The sequence below is a fragment of the Balaenoptera musculus genome, chromosome 6 (assembly GCF_009873245.2).
Source record: "Balaenoptera musculus isolate JJ_BM4_2016_0621 chromosome 6, mBalMus1.pri.v3, whole genome shotgun sequence".
Lineage (NCBI taxonomy): Eukaryota > Metazoa > Chordata > Mammalia > Artiodactyla > Balaenopteridae > Balaenoptera > Balaenoptera musculus.
In genome coordinates, this window is record NC_045790.1 from 111055950 (window position 1) to 111076686 (window position 20737).

The 20737-nt window shown below is 53.2% G+C and overlaps 1 protein-coding gene across 1 annotated transcript in view; it reads left to right on the forward strand.

Annotated features, from left to right (window-relative positions):
- The window catches only part of LAMC3 (laminin subunit gamma 3), a 61145-nt gene that overhangs the window by 33782 nt on the left and 6626 nt on the right, over positions 1-20737 (forward strand). The window contains exons 12-24 of the mRNA XM_036854195.1: positions 2145-2363; positions 4037-4225; positions 7871-8116; positions 8960-9113; positions 9781-9923; positions 10423-10601; positions 11929-12064; positions 13069-13274; positions 13656-13732; positions 14956-15090; positions 16219-16366; positions 17372-17521; positions 19671-19773. Coding sequence (XP_036710090.1) covers positions 2145-2363; positions 4037-4225; positions 7871-8116; positions 8960-9113; positions 9781-9923; positions 10423-10601; positions 11929-12064; positions 13069-13274; positions 13656-13732; positions 14956-15090; positions 16219-16366; positions 17372-17521; positions 19671-19773 — 2085 coding nt within the window. The remainder of the gene's footprint in view (positions 1-2144; positions 2364-4036; positions 4226-7870; positions 8117-8959; positions 9114-9780; positions 9924-10422; positions 10602-11928; positions 12065-13068; positions 13275-13655; positions 13733-14955; positions 15091-16218; positions 16367-17371; positions 17522-19670; positions 19774-20737) is intronic.

The following is a 20737-nucleotide window of genomic DNA, read 5'->3' on the forward strand; positions in this document are numbered from 1 at the left end:
TCATGATAGGGACACCCCCAGCCCCCAAACCAGCCAGGCCCCCGGGCTCTTTCGTGCATAGCCTTGTTGAGTCCTCACAGCAGGTGGTCACCGTCCCCACTTTACCACGAAGGAGTCTGAGGCTCAGAGAGGTTGGGACACTTGCCCAAGTTCATATAACCAGTAAGGGCAGCAGGAGTGGGTGCTGAGAACAGAGGCAGGGGCTGGACAGGTGAGGGGCCTGAGGATGGGCAGCTCTAAGGGACGGGTGCTTGGCCGCAAGGCAGCCAAGAACCTGGTATGGTCGCACCACGGCAGAGTCCGCCACTGCCAGGAGGTTGGACTCTAGAGGGCCCTAGGTTGGTGCTGGCCACAGGGGATCGCTTCCCCCTGCTGGTGATCGGAGGTGTTGCACCTAGAGAAAGCCTGGTTTCTAAACCCTCTCAACCAGCCAGCTAAGTCATCACAACTTCAACCGGGACTTCTCACCACCTCCCATCCTGGTCACTGGGTGATTGCCCTGATGGTCCTCTGACTCTTCCTGGTTCCTCCCTTTTTCCTTAATGTACTTTCTCTCCTCCCCACCCCGTACCTGTATGTGCCTAGACCAGGGATCCTCCATGCCCCTTTTTAGAACAGATCTTTCATATACAGCACCCCTTTTACTATCTGGAAATGAAATTCACAGATATTATAACCTAGACACAATTTTGAAAAAACAGTATAATATTCTAACTGTAGTACACAGAATAAATAAAAGGAAAGTAAATGATATTTTAAAATAACCACATGAATTCCAAACAGTCCCTGCTTCTAGGAGGGTGATTTGCTCCTTTTGAGAACCCCTGGCTTAGATGGCCAGCTTTTCCTGGGGCCCCTTTGAGTCCAAGGCTTGGGGGTTGTAACCCAGCCCCCTCCAGCCCCAGACCTTCCTCCTCTTTGGGGCTGTGGTTTAATTGCCTTCATCCCCATCATCCTTGCCAGTACTCCCTGCTCCCCAGACACCCCTTGCAGGAATTTCATTTTTACTCTTTCCAGCAGCTTCCAGAACTTCCTTCTGTCACTCACTCAGCCGTCAGTTAACAGATGTTTACAAAGCATCTACTTAGGCCAGGCCCGTGCTGGGTGTGAACTGGAGACGCACGTGGATGTACTGATACTCATCTCACCCCACCCCCCAAACCTCCTCTGCCCACTGGTAACGTTCTGGGGTGTATCACTCCAGACCTTTCTGTGTGCATGTACTTACATTGGTATTTTTTTAATACAGAAATGTGATCCCACAGTATAATGATGTGCCACTTGCTTTTTTCAGCTAACGGTGCATCCTGGAGGTTGTTACTTGCCTTACACATAGAAAAGGCTGGCTCTCTATGTCCACCGCGTATCACTCCGTGGTAGAGGTGCTCCGTAAAGTTTTACCCATCCCCCTATTCATAGGTGTTGAAGTGGTTTCCAGCTTTTCACCGCTGCCAGCAGCGCTGCAGGGAACAGCTTCGTATAAAGGTCTTTTATCCTCGTGCAAGTGTGTCTTTAGGACAAATTCCTCAAAACGGAAACGTTAGGTCAAAGAGTGTACATTTTACATTTTGACACATGCTATCAAATTTTGCTTCAGCAAGGCTGTGCCAATCTATATTCTGATGACAGTGTCTACTCTCCTCCCCTATTTACCTGCTCTGGTTTTCCGCCAGCGTTTACAGATAGTTTTTATATTTTGTCCCAAGTTTCTAGTTGTTTTCTGTGGGAAGCTTGGTCTGATAGGAGCTACTCCCCTGTTGCTAGGAGCAGGACCTCGTGATTTGTATTCCCACAGTCCCGTGCCTGAGTTCCCCACACCCACATCCTCCACTGTCACTGATCTGTAAAATGCTCACCAATCTGAGGGTCGTGAATGATAGCAGTCTTTAAATGTACACGTCTTTAATAACCAGTGAGAGTGAATGTCTTTCTGTAAAATTCCCAGCCATATCTATTTCTCCTTCTGAAAATTACCTATTTTTTCCTTTGCCCTTGGTCTGTTTTTTAAACATTGTAAGGGATCCATGGACTGCCTTTGTATACGTGGGCCAATAACCCTTTGCCTTTTACATACGTGAATAGGAAGGTTTGGGGGAGAAACATGTGCATGGAACTCTCTCCTTCTCTCTCTCCTCGATCTGCAGGCCCAGTGTTCCTGACTGAGGTCCGGCTCACATCGGCCCGGCGGGGGCTCTCTCCCCCAGCCTCCTGGGTGGAGACTTGCTCATGTCCCAGGGGCTACACGGGCCAGTTCTGTGAGTCCTGTGCTCTGGGATACAAGAGGGAGACACCACTGGGGGGTCCCTATGCCAGCTGTGTTCCCTGCACCTGTAACCAGCATGGCACCTGTGACCCCAACACAGGTGAGTCTCCCTGCATCTCCCCCACCCCCGCAAGGCCACCTGGGCACACAGAACAGCGAGATGAGTACTGACCTGCACGGGGTCAGCTATGAGCATGTAAGTGATCACGGAAAACAATACCGATAAAACGGTGTCCTCGAGTCCCTCCAAGTGCTAGGCACCTTTTTATATGCTATGTCATTGAATCCTGCAAAAACCCCTGGCGGTGTCGGGACCATTCCTGTCCCGTCGTACCGGTGAAGGACCTAAGGTGCAGGGAGGCTGCACGGCCAATAGGTGGCAGAGCTACTCTTCCCACAAATTCAGTACCAGCTATTCATCCCCACTTGTAGCAGAGGAAACCTGGGGAAAGACCTCGCCCACAGTCACTGAGCAGGAGACGCCTGACAGGGGCTGGACGCTGGTCCCTCGCACAGGAGGTGGGAGGGTCAGTGCCCTGCTGCTCTCCTGGAGCTGCTGGGGTCTCTGAAAAGGGAATGCCTTTTCTCCGCTGACAAAGCACAGTAACCTGAGAATGAACAGGCCAGCCAGGGTGGGCATGCACCGGCGACATGAGGGGCCTCCCCACTTCTTGTGCCCATGGCAGGCATCACTAATTGAGCCAGATGAGACCTCATAGTCCTTCTATGCAGGGCTCCAGGAGAGTTGTCGCATGAGATGGGACTGGTTTGTCATCCCTCGGAGCCCCTTGCCTTGGCGTGACCTCCAGCTCCATTTGGGCGAGTCCTCATCTGTAAAATGGGCACAGCAGCCACTGCTGTCCACCCTGGATGGGAGGAGGGGTAGTGAGCGTGTGGGTGCTGGGCCGAGACAGGGACCAGCGGAAAGCAGGGCAGGTGTGACAGCTCCCCCTGGATGCCACCCCTGCTCTGCCTGTCCGCCCTGCGTCCCCTCCCCTCCTGTTCCCCTCAGTCCCTGCTGGGTGCTGCTGGGGGCCTCTGGGAAGTGCTGGTCTTGCTTAACCCCTTCTCGGCCAGGCTCCTCCCTTAGTCCCTGGCAGTGGCTCTGAGAAGACTCCAGATGCTGTGGGGCTGGAGAAGGGGGTTTGCAGAATCCCCTTCATTAGAAACCAGTGGGCAGAGACGGGGGTTCTGTTCTATGAGACCAGGAAACCTCTGGAAACCCATAGACCCCCTAAACGGGGGCCTCATGTCAAGGCCAGAATCCTGGATCTGTGTCACTGTCCCTGAAGTTAAGAGGACACGGAGGCTTCAATTAAAAGGAAAAAGAGGACACAGAGGAAGAAGAAAAGGAAAACCGTGACAGCAAATGCTAGCTGTATCATCAGCTGGTTCGGTTACAGGTTTTGGAATACAAAATAATAATGACGACAGTAATAATAATTGTGTGCGAGAGACTGTGCAGGGCACTTTGACTGCATGGCCTCATTGAATCCTGATGAAAACCTTTTGAGGTCAGAGCCATTTATGCCCATTTTGCAGGTGAGGACGTTGAGGCACAGGGGTGCCCAGGTTCACACGGTCAGTAAGTGGTGGATGTGAACCTGGGGTGGACGCTTCATCCCTGGGCTATGCTGCCTCCACCTTGGAAGTGTCCCCACCCCTTTTCTGCCTGGGACGTGCTCTGTGGCCCCCACGGCCAGAAGCCTGCCTGCTGTCGCTGGAGTGTCTGGGCTCAGGCAGTGGTGACCAGGTGCTTGTCTTGCCCCTCAGGGATCTGCCTATGCGGCCACCACACCGAGGGCCCGTCCTGTGAGCACTGCTTGCCAGGTTTCTACGGCAACCCCTTCACAGGCCAAGCCGATGACTGCCAGCCCTGTCCGTGCCCTGGACAGTCGGCCTGTGTGACCATCCCAGAGAGCAGAGAGGTGGTGTGTACCCACTGCCCCCCGGGCCAGAGAGGTGAGTGGCTCATGCCCTGGGGCCCTGCCTCTGCCGGGCCTCCAGGAGTGAGTCCTGGGTCTGGAGTGTGACAGATGACGGAGGGCCCCGCTTAGGGGTGACAGGCCTGACCTCTGGGGACACTGAGTCTCATAGCCTCATAGCCAGGGCCCTGGGCTGAATGGGTTCCTGTCAGAACTTGGGCCACTGAACATACCACGTGGGATTTTGGAAATCCTCATGTCCGGTCCTGGCCCCGCAGAGCCTGGTTTAGTAGCTTAAGACAGAGTTCTGGAATCCGTATTCTTATCAAGTTTCCTGGCTGATTCTTTTACATAGTTAAGGTGGAAAACCTCTGATTGAACTTTCAGCTTTAAAAAAATGTCGTCATGGTAATTCCCTGACAATCCAGGGGTTAGGACGCGGGGCTTTCACTGCTGTGGGCCTGGGTTCGATCCCTGGTCGGGGAACTAAGATCCTGCAAGCCACATGGTGCATCAAATAAATAAATAAATACATACATACATAAAATTTTAAACTGTCACCAGATAAATGTCTGAAGCAGAAGTGTCCCCATCCCCAGCCCTCTGCCTGTTCCTCATTCCCGGTCCAGGACTCAGAGTCATCCTAGGCAGCTGATTTTTTTTAAAAAAAACAGCTTTATTGAGATATTATTCACATACCCTATGATTCACCCATTTAAAGTGTACAGTTCAATGGTTTTTCGGTATATGCCATTATTGATGTTTTTTAATTTTGGCAAAATACACATAACACAAAATTTGCCATTTTAACCACTTTTAAAGTGTACAATTCACTGGCCTTAAGTACATTCACAATGTTGTGCAACCATCACCACCATCCATCCACGGAATTTTTTTTAATCATCCTAAATAGAAACTTCACACCCATTAAATTATTGTTTAATAGTTCTCCCTCCTCACAGCCCCTGCCATCCACCATTCTAGTTTCTGTCTCTGAATTTGACTATTCTGGGTACCTCATGTAAGTGGACTCAGACGGTGTTTGTCCTTTTGTGTCTAGCTTCTTTGTTTCTTCCTTCCTTCCTTCCTTTCTTGCTGCGTTGGGTCTTTGTTGCTGCATGCGGGCTTTCTCTAGTTGCGGCGAGCAGGGGCTACTTTTCATTGCAGTGCGCGGGCTTCTCATTGCAGTGGCTTCTCCTGTTGCGGAGCACGGGCTCTAGGTGCGTGGGCTTCAGTAGTTGTGGCATGCAGTCTCAGTAGTTGTGGCTCGCAGGCTATAGAGCGCAAGCTCAATAGCTATGGCACACAGGCTTAGTTGCTCCTCAGCACGTGGGATCTTCCTGGACCGGGGCTCGAACCTGTGTCCCCTGCATTGGCAGGCGATTCTTAACCACTGCGCCACCAGGGAAGCCCTGTGTCTGGCTTGTTTCACTTGGCATAATGTTCCAGGGTTCCCAGACATCTGGTTCTACATCTAGTACCTGTGACTGCATCAGGACAGCCCATTACCTCGGTCCTGTCAGATGCCTGCTTTGTTGGGACCACTCTGAAAGCAGCTCCCTGACGGCTAGCAGGGCTGGGGAGATGCCCCAGAGCAGGGGTCCCAAGAACTGAGGGAGTGAGGTCCCACCACAGGACCCTGCCCCCTGCCATCATGATGCCCCTCTGTTTCCATAAACTTCCCCATATCTTCTGGCTCCCTGCCTGTGGCTTCCTCTGGTCTGCAACACGAGGGGATCCCACTCAGTGAGAGGGGGGACACTTAGAGAAGTTACCCAAGGGAGGGTTTCGGGGGAGCAAGGCACTGCTGTCCACAGAGGGAACCCTGGGAAGGCTGCCTGGGGTCGACGTTAGGCCCTGGGGCTTTGTACCAGTTCCTATCTTTATCACACCAGCATCTTTCAGGTCCTGCCAAAGCCCTCACCCAGGCAGTCTGAGCAGAGAACTCACCCAGACAGTCTGAGCTGGGACTGACCAGGGTCAAGTCCTGATCCCTGCCTGCCTCACTTGTCTACCATCCTGAACCCTTGCAGCTGCCTCCTACCTGGGAGCTGTCCTCACTTGGTCCCAGGTGGATGGCAGGTTAACTATGGAGACCACATTCTTCAAAATGGTGTTTGCCCGTCTTACTTGTTTTTTTGGCCGCGCTGCGCAGCTTGCGGGATCTTAGTTCCCTGACCAGGGATTGAACCCAGGCCCTCTGCAGTGAGAGCGTGGAGTCCTAATCATTGAATTCCCCCCTCTTACTTCATTTCTATTTCAGAGTCTCAAAGCCAGACACTAGCCTCTACCTTGAACTACATTCAGATTTTTCTTTTCCTTCCTTTTCTCTCTTTTTTTTTCATCTCTTCCTTAGTATTCCTCCTCTCCGAGTTCAAGGTTGCCTGCCTTTAGTCGCATTAACTTGATTTCGACTGGACCAATGAACTTTGAGGACGCAGGGAGCCCACAACTATTTTTCACCACGACAGTAGCTATTTTTTAAATTATAAATTAGTAATACTCATTGTAACAATGTAAACTGTTTGTAAAAGTGTAAAGAGGAACATGAATGTGCATACAAGCAAGAAGACAGCTTAAGATGCCCATCATCCTGCCACCCCCAGAGTGCCCCCAGTCGTCTGTTTCATGCAGATATACACAGAGAGGAAGGTGTATTTACCAAGAATGATCTGCCACTGCATGAAGCTCATGGTACAAGTGTGTTCTTTCATGCCCCATCTGCGTTCAGAGTGAATCTCCCAGGCCATGACCCTCCAAAGGCCTCCTCACACACCATCTTTTTTGAGACTCACAGTAACCCTGGGGCTGGAAGATAAAGCAGCAGCCCCAGATCAAACCCAGGAAGCAAGGTGGGAGTATGAAATAAACAGTCCAAATGGAGTTCAGAAACCATGAGAAGCAGAAAAGGCAAAGGGGTCAGAAACCACAAACGAAAAAGCAACCACAGCTGAGGGAGGGAGACGGGGGAGAGGATGAGGGACAGAAGGGTGAAGAAGAGGGTGACAGTGATGTTGAAGATGGAGACAAGGAAGACGATGATGAAGATGATGAAGGTAATCAAGTTGATGCTAATGATGAAGATCAAGATGGTGATGAAGATGATGATGAAGGTGATGATGATGAAGATAATCATCAAGATGATGGCAATAATGATGAAGATGATGGATGATAATGATGACAAAGATGAGCAAGATGAAGATGACGTCGACAAAGGCGGTGATGACGATCATGATGAAGATGATGGTCAAGGCGCTGATGAAGAGACTGGTGATGATGAGGAGAATGTGGGTGATGACAGGATGACGAGGAGGGTGATGATGGTGAATGGGTGACAACAGCCACTACTGTTGAGCACCAGCCATGTGCCAGGATCTGTGCTAAGTGCTTTGCACAAGTGATCTCACCAAACCTTCTCAACAGTCCTTTGAGGTAGCTGCCATTATTGTCCCCACTCTGCAGACAAGGAGCCCAAGTTCAGAGAGGCACAGTGACTTGCTTAAGACCACACAGCCTGCTAATGGCCCAGCTGGGCCCTGGCCCCAGGTCAGACTGACCCCAGAGCCCCTGCTCTGCTCCACAAGGAGACTTGAGGGAGCTCACTTTGGTTCGTGCCCGGCCTCATCCCTCAGGGACCCAGCGGGCTGGGTTCCTCTATCACACAAGGTTTTTCCTTTCCCAGGGTGGCGCTGTGAGATCTGTGACGATGGCTTTTTTGGGGACCCGCTGGGGCTCTCTGGGGCCCCCCAGCCCTGCCAGCTGTGTCAGTGCAGTGGGAACGTCGACCCCAACGCAGTGGGCAACTGTGACCCCCTGTCCGGCCTCTGCCTGCGATGCCTACACAACACGACAGGTGCCCACTGTGAGAGCTGTCAGGAAGGCTTCTACGGGAGCGCCCTGTCCCCTCGGCCCGCAGACAAATGCATGCGTGAGTGCCCCCCTCCCAGACCCACAGGGTGGGGCGTGGTGGGCCCCTTCTCCACCAGATCCAGCTGGCTGCTCTGCAAGGCTGTGCAACCTTAGGCAGGTTACTCACCTTCCCTGTTGCCTTGTCAAGAAAGTGTAAGGGTTTGCTCTTCTCCGAGGTCTTTCAGCCTTGGGATCTGATCAACTCTGACCCTGTGATTTTTTTTTTTTTTCTTGCCCGGATAATTCAGCACTTATCTCACGCTCCACAGTTGGCATGCAAGACTGTCCCAGATGGCCTGTGCCACTCATCATGTTTGTCCTGCCCCTGGGCTTCCTGTCAGGCCGTGCCTCCCCACCGAGATGCTCAGCCCTCTGTGCCCTCTCAGAGGGCCACAGCGTGCATGAGCTCGTGGGAGGCTTCCAGAAGTGCTGCAGGGAGAAGCTCAGCATTTGCCCCAAACTCACGTGCTCCTGAGCCCCTGCTCCTTGCAGCACCTGTCAGCCTCTGGTTTTATGGGGCCCAGGAGAGCAGAGACAAGTGACCCAAAACAGTGGGAACAGAGGTCTGCCCCTAACCCCCAACCAAGTTTCTGGCCTTCTCTCCAGCCTGTGGGGACTCAGGGCAGGCTCAGAAGGGCCATCTGCCACCACGACTATTCTGGGCTGTCTCTCCAAGGACATAGAAAATGGGCTGAGACTTAAGCCCAGCCCTAGAACCTTTTTTCAGAGACTGCTTAGGAGTCTGAGCTGAATGTGAGTCATCTCTGTGGGCTCCCCATCTTCTCTGCCTCTCCTGGGTCCCCAAAGGTTGAACAGATGATCGGCATGGCTCCCCAACACGCTTTCCTGCTCCCACCCCCAGCCTGCAGCTGCAACCAGAAGGGCTCAGTCAGTGAGCAGGGACCCTGTGACCCAGTGACCGGCCAGTGCGCCTGCCTGCCTCACGTGACCGGACGGGACTGTGGCCACTGCAGCCCTGGCTTCTACGACCTCCAGCCTGGCAGGGGCTGCCGGAGGTGGGTGGGGTGAGGCTGTGGGTGCCCTTCCCCTGGGTGTTTCTCCAGGAGGGAAGAAGTCGCCAGGGAGCCTCCAGAGAGGGGCCTGGCTTGGCAGGTGTCATCCCAGGCCCACTGCCAGGTACACTGTGCCCTGCACTGAAGGGGGACAAAGGGACGGTCCCTTGGGGGTCAGATTCATGGCCCTGCCAACCCAGGATGCGGGCCAAGAGCAGCCCTAAGGGATGTCCAGGTGGGCAGGGGCTGGTTTGGTCTCTGATTCCCTTCTCGGTAACTCCGTCACTCTGTGACCTTTTGGGCCACGGCAGCAGCTTAGATACCATCTTTACGGAGCAGTGGAGAACTCCAGGGAAATGCCCAGTGAAGCAAACAGGTTTCTTCCTGACCAGACTTCTCAGGCCTTTAATATGCTAATTGCATTGTGACTTTCCAACTGAAGGGTATAGTCCAAATGTATATATGTCCCCATACCTTTTTTTGGGGTGGGGGGAGCATTTTATGAGACTGTGCTTTCCAGGGCACAGCTTGAGGGAAGCTGTTTGACATGTGCAGACACAGAGGTGGGGCCTTGTCAACAGAGGGCGTGATCACCAGCCCTAGCCGGCAGAGGTCGGGCTGGGAGTGGCCCAGAGCTGGACTCAGACCTGGGTCCCTTCCCTTATCGTAGCTGCAAGTGCCACCCGCTGGGCTCCCAGGAGGACCAGTGCCACCCCAAGACCGGGCAGTGCCCCTGCCGTCCAGGCGTCGAGGGCCAGGCCTGTGACAGATGCCAGCTGGGTTTCTTCGGCTTCTCCATCAAGGGCTGCCGGGGTAAGGAAGCCGGGTCCTTCCCAGGCTGCCTAGAGAATGAGGCTTCTAGGAAAGAGGACCAGGGGGGAAGATGGCCATGCAGCAGGAGAGAGATCAGATACGGGGCAGGTTTTCTTAGAGCAGCCGTGGGAACATGGAGTGAGTGAGCAGAGCAGAAGACAGCATAGGAGGCCAAGAATCTAGTCCTAGACTCCACTGCTAAATTCCTGTGTGCCTGGGGCCATCGGGTCACCTCTCTGGGCCTCATTTGTACAGTTAGACTGCGTGGCAGTCCTAAACCTGACTGGTCCCTCAGATCCCAGGGGCACTGAAATAACTCAGGCCCTCAGTCATCACCTCCAACCTTCTGAATCAGTCTCCCAGGAAGGACCCAGGAATGTACCTGAGCTGCCCACGGGGTCTGGAGCAGTCAGGTGCAAGGGTGCAGGGGACCTGGGGGTTCCAGTGTGGGGTGGCCATCAGGGCACCCAGCGCCGTCTGCCCCGGCCCCCCTCCCCAGCCTGCAGGTGCTCCCCGCTGGGCGCCGCCTCGGCCCAATGTCATGAGAACAGCACGTGTGTGTGCAAGCCCGGCTTTGTGGGCTACAAGTGTGACCTCTGCCAGGACAACTTCTTCCTCACGGCCGGCGGCACACACTGCCAGGAGTGCCCGTCCTGCTACGCCCTGGTGAAGAAGGAGGTGAGCCCTCCCCATCCAGGCCCTGCCCAGGGCCGCTGCACCTTCTGCTCATTTCATGCCCCCAGTGAGCACCAGCTCTGTGCTGGGCACCGGGAAATGCCCACTTACCCACAGCTCTCAGGCCTTCAGGGACCACCGGCCACCTCCTTCTTGTGCCCACCCAGCCACCTGGCCCAGCCCCACCTCTGCCCTTCCCTGGCTCCTGAGCGGACAGGAGAAAGGTGGCTCCTGCGGCATGTCCTTCCCGACCACCCAGGCCGAGGTCTCACACTTTCTCAAGTTCAATGGGGACGAGACCACAGAAGGCCCTTTGAAGGAGGGTCAGGAGGAGGGCAATGCCCATTATGGGACACGAGTAGTATTTCAAGCAGGGAGGTGGTGTCGTGCAGGGGTCAGGAGCATGACTTCTGGGGTTCCGCTACCCTCCCCACCAACCCTGTTAGTTGTCACATGCCCAGGCAGGTGACAGCCTTGGTAAGTTTCAGTGTGTCTCTCCTACTCCAAAATGAAATAGTTCAGGCCTGCAGCCCCTTACCTGAAACCAGTGATGGTTCTGCAGAAAGATAGGATGGTGTGTGCTGAATATTAGGTACCACTCCCAGCGGTGCCTGGGCCAGCCCCCTAACCAAACCCAGTGATACGTCTGCAGGGAAACAGGTGAATAGTCACACCAAGGGGGTAAATAAAGATCATAAGTAGCCTTGTTCAGAGCAGTTTTTTTCTAGATGAGTGCAGGGTTTTTTCAACCTGATTTTGCCACCCAATAAGGAATGGAAAGCTTTGCAGGTTTTCAGAGCATTTTGGACTTTGGAATCAAGGCGTGGGCTCGGGACCTGTATCCCCTGCCCCTTAGGGTGGTTACAAGGTGAAGGTGAGCTGGTGCGTGGCCAGCGGTCGCTCATACCTGGCTCCTAGCAAGTGCTCCATAAATGCATGTATTGTTCATATGATTGAAAGAATGGGGCTAGGAGTCGTTGCAAAGCACACTCACTCAGCCTGCAAGGGTCACATGCCTGCTCTGTGCCAAGTCCTGGGAACATAGCAAAACAGACAGAAATCGTCCTGGGGCTTCCCTTCCCATCCCTCCCTCAGTAGGGCAGAGGTGTGGTCGGCTGAATGCCAGCAGGTGCTGTGGGTATGAGAAGGGAAGGGACAGCTCCGAGGACAGGGTGGGCACAGTTGGTCAGAGGTCCGGTGTGTCCTTAGCTTTGGGGCCCAGGGTAGGATTGGAGAAGGCAATGCTCGGGGCGGGCAGACCAGGCAGAGGTTTCCAAGCAGGACTTTAGGCCACCAGCCTCACACACCATTCCTTCCCTGACCCCTCCAGGCTGCCAAGCTGAAGGCCAGACTGACCCTGATGGAAGGGTGGCTGCAGGGGTCAAACTGTGGCAGGGGACCACTGGACATTCTACAGGGAGAGGCCCCACGGGGGGACGTCTACCAGGGCCACCCCCTGCTGCAAGGTACAGTGGGAGAGCAGAGTGGGAGACTGGGAGGCAAGGGGAAGGGGCTGGCTGGTCAGATGCCCCCTTTGGAGCCCTTCAGTCTGACCTCAGTCGGGTTCACCCCTAGGAGAACTCACTTGCTGGGAGAGCCTGTCTGACCTCCCCAACTAAGTGAGTTCCTCCTGCTATGCAGTCCTGTTATCCCACGGACCTCTCTTTCAATATCCCTCACCCAGTTGTATTCTGTAGCTTTATTAACATCAGCCTCTGACTATAGCCTCGGTCCCCATGCCCCCTGCGCCACCTAGACTGTACCCATAAGCTCAGTGAGGACAGGGCTGCGTTTATTCGTTGAGTCAGTCACTCAACAAATAATCATTGGGGCGCTGTCCCAGGTGCTGAACAGGTAAAGTTCCTGCTGTCTTTGACTGTTGGCCGTTTTGCCCACTGCTGTATCCCCAGCATAGAAAATAAATGGGTAAATAAGAAAAAAGATTGTCATTAAGTCCACGTGGAATTTGTCCCTGGGACACTGAAATTTAGGAGCATCAAGCATGAATTGCTTATTTTGTTAAATTTCGTGTTCACAAGCACCTGTACTCCTGTAGCAGCCATAGGTGAGCAAGACTAACAAAATAGGGAGCTATCAGATGCTGTGCATTAAAACGCCCACACTGAGCCACGCTACGAATTACAGAGCTGACTCAAGGCGGGTTTTACTGCTGTCTCAGGTTCAGGAATTGTTCGCTGTGGATCTAGAAGGCCTGGATTCCTTCCAGCCCATCCTCTGTGGCTGACTTCCTGTTTGGGGAACCTTGGGTCATGATTTGCCATCTCTGGGCCTCAGCCTTCGAATCTGTAAAATGGGGAGGCCTTTCCTTTGGAACCAGTGCTCAGGCCTGGTGATGGAGTCAAGCTGTGCCCAGGAGGAGTAGAGGACACAGATGGGGCCCCTTGAAGGTGCAGGCTTTATTGTGAAATCTCGACTGCTCTGTGACTCCTGGACTCTGGGCTTTCTGCAGGGGCCCAGGAAGACTTCCTGGAGCAGGTGACAGGCCTTGAGGGTGCTGTGAAGGCTGCCCGAGAGCAGCTGCAGGCACTGAGCAGGAATGCCCGCTGTGCCCAGGCCAGAGCTGAGAAGACCTGCGTCCAGCTGGCAGACCTAGAGGCGGTGCTGGAGTCCTCAGAAGAGGAGATTCTGCATGCAGCCACCATCCTTGCATCTCTGGTACCCCAGGGGACCCCTCCCCAACTCCTCCCCTCTACTGAGCCTGGGGCATGCCCCTGCCCCCTGCTTTGGGAGGCTCAGTTTTCTCATCTGCAAAATAGCGGTCACACAGTGCCTCCTCTGCCGATTCAGTGAGATAATATTTGCAAAGAACGAGTCGTATTCCAAGTAGACAGTGAATGCCCAGCAAGTGGTAGGCGTCGTTACTGTTATTTCCAAGCTCTAGGGCTCCACCCCCTGGATGCTGACTTTGTAGCTGGCTCTGAGCGTTTATGAAATAAGTGGCATGGCCCAGGTCTGCCCAACAATTTAGCCAGATGTGGGCCCTGCCTTTCAGGGATGGACCATCAGTTTCCTCCTATTTCTCTCTCTTCTCTAAAGGCGATTCCTCAGGAAGGGCTCGGCCAGCCGACCAACTGGAGCCACCTGGCCATAGAGGCCCGTACCCTCGCCAGGAGGTGAGCCCCAATGCCCCGGGAGCATGGTGAGGTCCTGGCCACACAACCATGAAGGGAGCCCAGCCCTTCTGCTGGGGGCTTCCAGGGTCAGGGCCAGCCCCATAGGTATCCCCACCCCGGGAGTTGGAATCACTTGAGTACAGAGCTGAAGTGTCATTGCCATGGGAAGGAGAGGTGTGCAAGGATGGCATGAGATGCAGGGGTCAGGGTCTGCCGACATTGGTCGACTGAAGGCATCTGAGAGCCTTTGCTGGCTTTTTTTAATAACAGCTTTACTGAGATATAATTCACATGCCATGCAAGTCAACCAGTTAAAGTACCATTCAGTGGTTTTCAGTATATTCACAGAATTGCACAGAATATGCACAGAATTGTGCAACCATCTCCGCAATCAGTTTTAGAACATTTTCCTTACCCCAGAAACAAGTACCCATTAGGCATCACTCCCCATTCCTCCTCACCCTCCTCAGCCCCTGGTAACCACTGATCTACTTTCCGTCTCTATAGATTTGCCAATCTGGACATTTCATATAAATGGAATCATACACATGGTCTTTTGTATCTGGCTTCTTTCATATAGCATAATATTTTCAAGGTTCATGCATATTGTACCATATATCAGTACTTTATTCTTTTTTACAACCAAATAATATTCCATTGTACGAATATGCCACATTTTGTTTATCCGGTCATCCGTTGATGGACATTTGGGTTGTTTCATCCACTACTTTTAAGAAGCAGCTTAAGATCCTAAAGACACAAGCTCTGAAGCAATTTGTCCCTTTAGCTGTACTTTAGGGACTGTAGACCCATTTTACAGATGAGAAAAGAGACTCAGAGAAGTAAAGTGACTTGCTTAAGGACACGGGGTTAGAAGTGATAGAGCCAGGTTCAAACCCAGGCTGTCTTTTCTATGCTCTCTTTATTAGGGTAACCATATAATTTATTGTCCAAGCTGAGATTTTATGTGTGATAAAAGGCCCTATTATTTATTATGCCAGGCCAACAGGCATAAACCCTATATAACAGAAACAGGGGCCTGCGTCCCCTTCCCATCAGTCTTCATTGTGTGTCAGGCAGAGGGAGGAGAGGAGCCTGGCACCCGTGGCTGTACTCTCTTTGGGACAGCAAGAGGCCCATGCGGTGGCGGGGGCGTGGGGATTGGGCCCAGGCCCCCTTCTGTGTCAGCTCCTGGTGATGGTCGGGCGGGTATTGTCATACAGTCACAGGGACACCACCACCAGGATTGAGACCACTGCTCGGAGGGCCCTGCTCACCTCCAACAGCAGTTATGCGCTTCTCTGGAGTCTGGTGCAGGGGAGAACAGCCCTGGAGGCCCAGCAGGAGCTAGAGGACAGGTGAGGAGACCTCCCAGGTGTGGGTAGGAGCTTGGGTTGGCTTCCTGAAGCTGGCAGGGCCTGGTCAGAGGCCGCTGGTTCCGGAACCGGCTTCCTTCCCTTGAGTCCTGATGTTCTTTGGGGCGGGGTGCGATGCCTAGGGTCTTGGGCCTGCTTGGTGGTGCGTTAGAGGAACCCACTCATGCCGGGCTGCAGCTCAGCCTCTGGAGAGAAGGAATGAGAACCTAAACAAGGAGGGCCCAGATCAGCTCATCCTCGGGCCCCTGCCCCTCCCCAGACCCCTGGGGAGCTCCTCTCAGGCACCAGCTTTCTCCTTGGCCTCTGCTTCTCTGCTGTGGGTGGCCCCCTTGTATCCAGCTCATTCAGAGGGTCAGCGGAGACCCACCAACGTCTCACTGAGCCCAAGTGGATTTCCTAGATGAGAGAATCTGATTGGCCCAGCTTGGGTTAGGTGGCCAGTCCTGAGCCAATCGGTATGGCTGGGTGGATCACATGGCCCACTCCCAGGGGCAGGGGGGCTGGCTCTCTGTAAAGGGATGAGGGATGGGAGGCACCCTGGGTGGGGGGGGTCCAGCAGTACCCATGGTAGGGGGAGCTGGGTGGGGCAGGGTGTGGACAGCTGGACAGGAAAGCTGTCCTAGTTGATTGATTACAGCATTTCAGGGAAAAAGGGCCCCAGAACAGTCAAGCAGCCCAGAGGTCTCCATTTACCTGGAGAGCAACATGCCCAAGGTCACTCAAGGGCTTCAGGGCCTGGGCCGCTATCCCTCCAACAACACCAGGCATTTTCCTCTTCATGATTCATCCAGAGGAGCCAAACATTTGCAAAACATGTGATTCTCAAGTGGAAACCAAGCGGGAGCTCCTTCAGAAAAGCGTGATTGAATTAAGTGAATGAGGAAACAAGAATGCAGTCCCTCGGCTGCCTTTCCCATTCGTTAGACAGCTGCCGAGCAGCGGCCAGTTTCCGAGGCCAGCTGCTGGGTACCAACTCCTCAGACGGCGGTTCTGCCCGAGAAGTTGCCAGAGCCCCTTCAACCGGGGGCTCCAATGGGGGGGCCGGGACAGCAATGGGGAGGGATGGCCTACATCCTGTGCCTGGGCCATCCTGCCTCTGTCTCCTCCCAGGTACCAGGAGGTACACGCGGCCCAGAGGGCGCTGGGCACGGCCGTGGCAGAGGTGCTGCCTGAAGCTGAGAGGGTGCTGGCCGCCGTGCAGCAAGTCGGCGCAGATGCAGCCCAGCGTCTGGCCTTACCGGCTGCCCCTGCAGCACCGGTCAGCTCAGCTGTCCTTGGAGCTCTGCACGCGGTGGTTGTGAGGGAGAATGTGGCAGCTGGGAAACCAGTGCGGCCCAGGCAGAGGCAGAGGACGTGGCTTATTTCTAACTCTCTGGCAGTTGATTAAAAGATCTCAGCCAATCTTTGTTGTTGATTATAATGATAATATCAAGGCCGAGGCCTCTCCTTCATCATAGTGGCATTGGCAATGACACCAGACGGACATGGGGCCAAATCCCAGCTCCGCCACTCTAGCTCTGTGACCTTGGCAAAGGACTTCCCATCCCTGTGCCTCGGTTACTTTGTCTGTCTTTTGGCTAGAGCTCACCCATTTGGTTATTTCAGGGCAGCATCCATGAGGGGCGGGAGGGGATTCGTGAGTAATGCCCTCATCCCCTATGTGCCCGTCACCCTATGCTCCTCACCTCTGGATAAATCAGCTCATCAAGTCTTCTCAGTAATCCTGAAATTCCAAAACTTGGGAGCTAAACTTTTTAAAAAAAAGACTAAACTTATAGAAATGCATCTGGGGCCCAGCCTGCCCAGGACTGACTGCTCCCAGGCTGTTTACTCAGGGTGTTTGATCCTCCCGCTGTGTGTGAAGGAAAATGTAGGTAGTGACATGTTTGGCCCTGAGCACTGCCCCAGATACTGCTGAGGGCATTAGGTAATAAGCAGTCCCCACAGGAAATTCTGAATTCAGAAGTACGTCCGGCCCCAAGGTTTCAGCTAAAGGATTGTGAGCCTGGGGAAGGAAACGCAGGTCAGGGAGGTCAGTTGGGTTGCCTGAGTCTGCGCTTCTAGAAATTGCCGGGGCTGGAATCAAACCTCAAGTGACAGCTTCCCCAGTCTGGCTTCTCTCGCCCTGGCCCTTCTGCTTCTTAGGGTCCACGTGCAACCCTGCCCCCCACGGTCCCTGCCCCTGGGCTTCTCCCACCCAGTAGAGGACCTGCCCCTCGGACCTTCCCATCAGGCCTTGTCTGAGCCCTCCATCTCCCGGCAGCCTCAGAAGTCCCAGGCCAGGACCCTGGGCCTGAAGGTGCAGGCCCTGGAGAAGACGGTCACATCGAGAGAGCGCATGGTCACCGAGGCTGCCCGGGCCCTCCAGGCCACCGCCCAGGCCGTGCTGCACAAGACGGAGCCCCTTATGCAGGTGGGCTCTTGTCCTTTGAGGCAGCACCTGGAGAAGGTTGGGGCTGCCCCAGGCATGATCTGGGCTCAGGGGTTGCAGGGGGAGGGAAGGGCAAAGACCAGAAGTAGTTCTTCCTACCCCTCCAGTGCCTTCCCCCAAATTCTAGAGAACCTCAACTCGTGCCAAGGCAGGAGGTCCTGATTTCCCGAGAAGGAGTAAAGGTGTGAGAGGAGGCAGGATGGACAGACAGACAGAGCCACGCCCACCACCCTTACTCAGTGTTAATTACAGGTGGGATGGGTCTCATTCACTTATTCTTGCATTCATTAGTTCACTTGCCAGATAGTTTAGCGAGCACATATGTTGCTCTAGTGCTAAACCCCACTGTTTGGCATTTACAGCCCAGGAGGGGAGGCAAGGCTAAATAATCAGGAAATTCAAGAATTATGGGGTGAATTGAGCCCCAGCCAGTGGTTTCCAACCTATTAAAGTATAAGCACCCCTTCAACTGTTGTTTTTTTTTTAACTTTTCATCTTTTCATCTAGACTTAGATAGAGGTTGTGAAGAAAACACAAAGAAGTCCCATATACCCTTCACACAGATTCTCCTTCTGTTAATGTTTTACCCAACCACCTTACAAGGATCAAAATAAGGAAACCAACATGATATAATACAATGAGCTAATCTACAGACCTTATTCAAATCCCAGAAGTGGCTTATCCCGTAGCCATCTTTTTTTTGGGGGGGGTGGGGCACGGAAGATCTTAGTTCCCCGACCAAGGATCAAACCCGTGCCCCGTACAGTGGAAGTGCAGAGTCTTAACCTCTGGACCGCCAGGGAAGTCCCCTGTATCCATCTTTATTTTCCTTTTAAAGACAAGAAATAAGGCAGAAAACTGTTGCCTGCATCCAAACAGCTGGGCCTGGTGCCTGTCACATACTGGGAGAGCTGTGCTGTGTCAGGGCCCCCTGGGGTGGTACCCATTGATTTAGTCCATCACCCTGGTCTGGGGCACAGATGAAGCCACAGCAGAGTCAGGACCAGACCCCAGTGCGCAGTGCCCCAACACAGTGCCTCCCACCTTCCTCTCCCATCCTGCTAGGCATTTGGAGTAAGACTTAAGACACAAGGGCTCCCAGGGCAGCATCTGGTGGCTCTTCAAACCCACATGATTGCGACTTCCCTGGCGGTCCAGTAGTTAAGACTTCTCCTTCCAATGCAGGGTATGCAGGTTCCATCCCTGATCGAGGAGGTAAGATCCCACATGCCTCGCAGCCAAAAAAACCAAAGCATAAAACAGAAGCAGTACTGTAACAAATTCAATAAAGACTTTACCAAAAAAAATTTTTTAAACCCCGCATGATTGATGGATTGAAATTCACATCACATAAAATTACCCATTTGAAAGTGTACAACACAGTGGCATTTAGCACATTCCCAATGTTGTGCAAGCACCACCTCTGTCTAGTTGCAAAACATTCATCACCCCAAAGGGTGACTGCTTATACCCATTAAGCAGTCATTCTTCATTCCTCCCTCCCCCCAGCTCCTGGCGACTGCCCATCTGCTTTCTGCCTCTATGGATTTACCTATTTCAGACATTTCATATAAATGGAATCGTGCCGTACGTGACCTTTTGTGTCTGGCTGCTTTCACTTACCATAATATTTTCCAGGTTCATCCACATCGTAGTTCCCTTTCATGGCTGAATAATATTCCATTATGTGGATACACCACATTTTGTGTGTCTATTCATCCATCAAACCCGTATTCTTTAAGTATCCAGCCTTTTTTAGTGGCAATGGGGAAGAAACTAATTTTCTATGACTAAAAGTTGTACAATAAACAGATTCACTACTTCACATCCTCTGGCTGAGATGCAGCAGCATTCTGACAAGAAATTTTCAGTTGTCCATCTTTCTTTTAGTCCTTAGGTTCCAGTTTTCCTCTGAGCTTTTGTGAGACAGGTAACTTCTTGGGAGTGATATTCAAGGTTTAATATTGGTATAATAAAACAAATCAGATGTTCCTGGTAAACAGCATAATTCAGTGTCAGAGTTTTGGTGATGTTTTGGGACCTTGTACATGTGGGTTTGGTGCCCACCTGACCCCTCTCTGCCCAGCACACCTCCAGCACCACCTGAGCAGCCTCTCTCTTCTCTCTCCAGCTGCACCGGGAAGCCAGAGCTGCCCTGACCCGGGCTTCCTCATCTGTCCAGGCTGCCATGGTGACTGTCACAGGAGCCAGGACTCTGCTGGCTGACCTAGAAGGTATGTGTGCCCTGCTTAGCCCTGGGCTCATGGCTGCACAGATGCCGATGACAGACACCAGGACTCATGCCTCAGCCAGGGCAGGCTTGGCTGCTGGGGACAGAAGTCCAGTCATGTGGGCATAAGCCAAGGAGACCATTCCCTCTGCCTCTAAGGACCTCCCTCTCCTGTGGTTGCTTGTCCCTCCCCACCCCACCTACCACTCACCAGGTTCTTGCCTACGTGGCCATCCATCATCAGACCACACGCAGAGCCCCTCAGGACCAGATGGGAAGAGAATCTGATGCCATCAGCTGTCCATCCCTGATCTAGGCCACTCTGGCTGGGGGGTCTGGTTACCTGGTACAAATATGGCTGCCCTGGTCCAACGTCCAGTGGGGCTATGGGAAGGGATGCAGCGTTTCTCTTTAGAACGTGGGTTGATGGGTTGATGGCAGTCCAGGTCTCTTTTGAGCTGTAGGAAAATGAGGCCAAGTGCCCCCATTTTACAGTTGGGTAGATCAAGAAAGGAAATTTTACTGAGTGAAATGTGGAACAGCCCCTAGCCTGTAGTTCCTCTGCCAAGAGAGGATTTGTGTTCAAATAAGTTTAGGAAATGTCACGTGCTGTAGATCCCCCTGAGGCCTTTGCAGTGCACACCTGAGAATATTAAAGGCTCTGAGAAGTCCTTCAATAGAGAAACCGGGTTCACTTTATGTAAACTTAATTTCCCCTAGCATTTATCAACACCCTGTAGAATTAGGGCTCCCCAGTGTGCACTTTTTTTTTTTTTCGGCTGTGTTGGGTCTTCGTTGCTGCACGCGGGCTTTTCCCTAGTCGTGGCGAGCGGGGGCTTCCCTTTGTTGCGGTGCGCGGCTTCTCATTGCAGTGGCTTCTCTTGTTTCAGAGCACGGGCTCTAGGCGCGAGGGCTTCAATAGTTGTGGCATGCGGGCTCAGTAGTTGTGGCTCGTGGGCTCAGTAGTT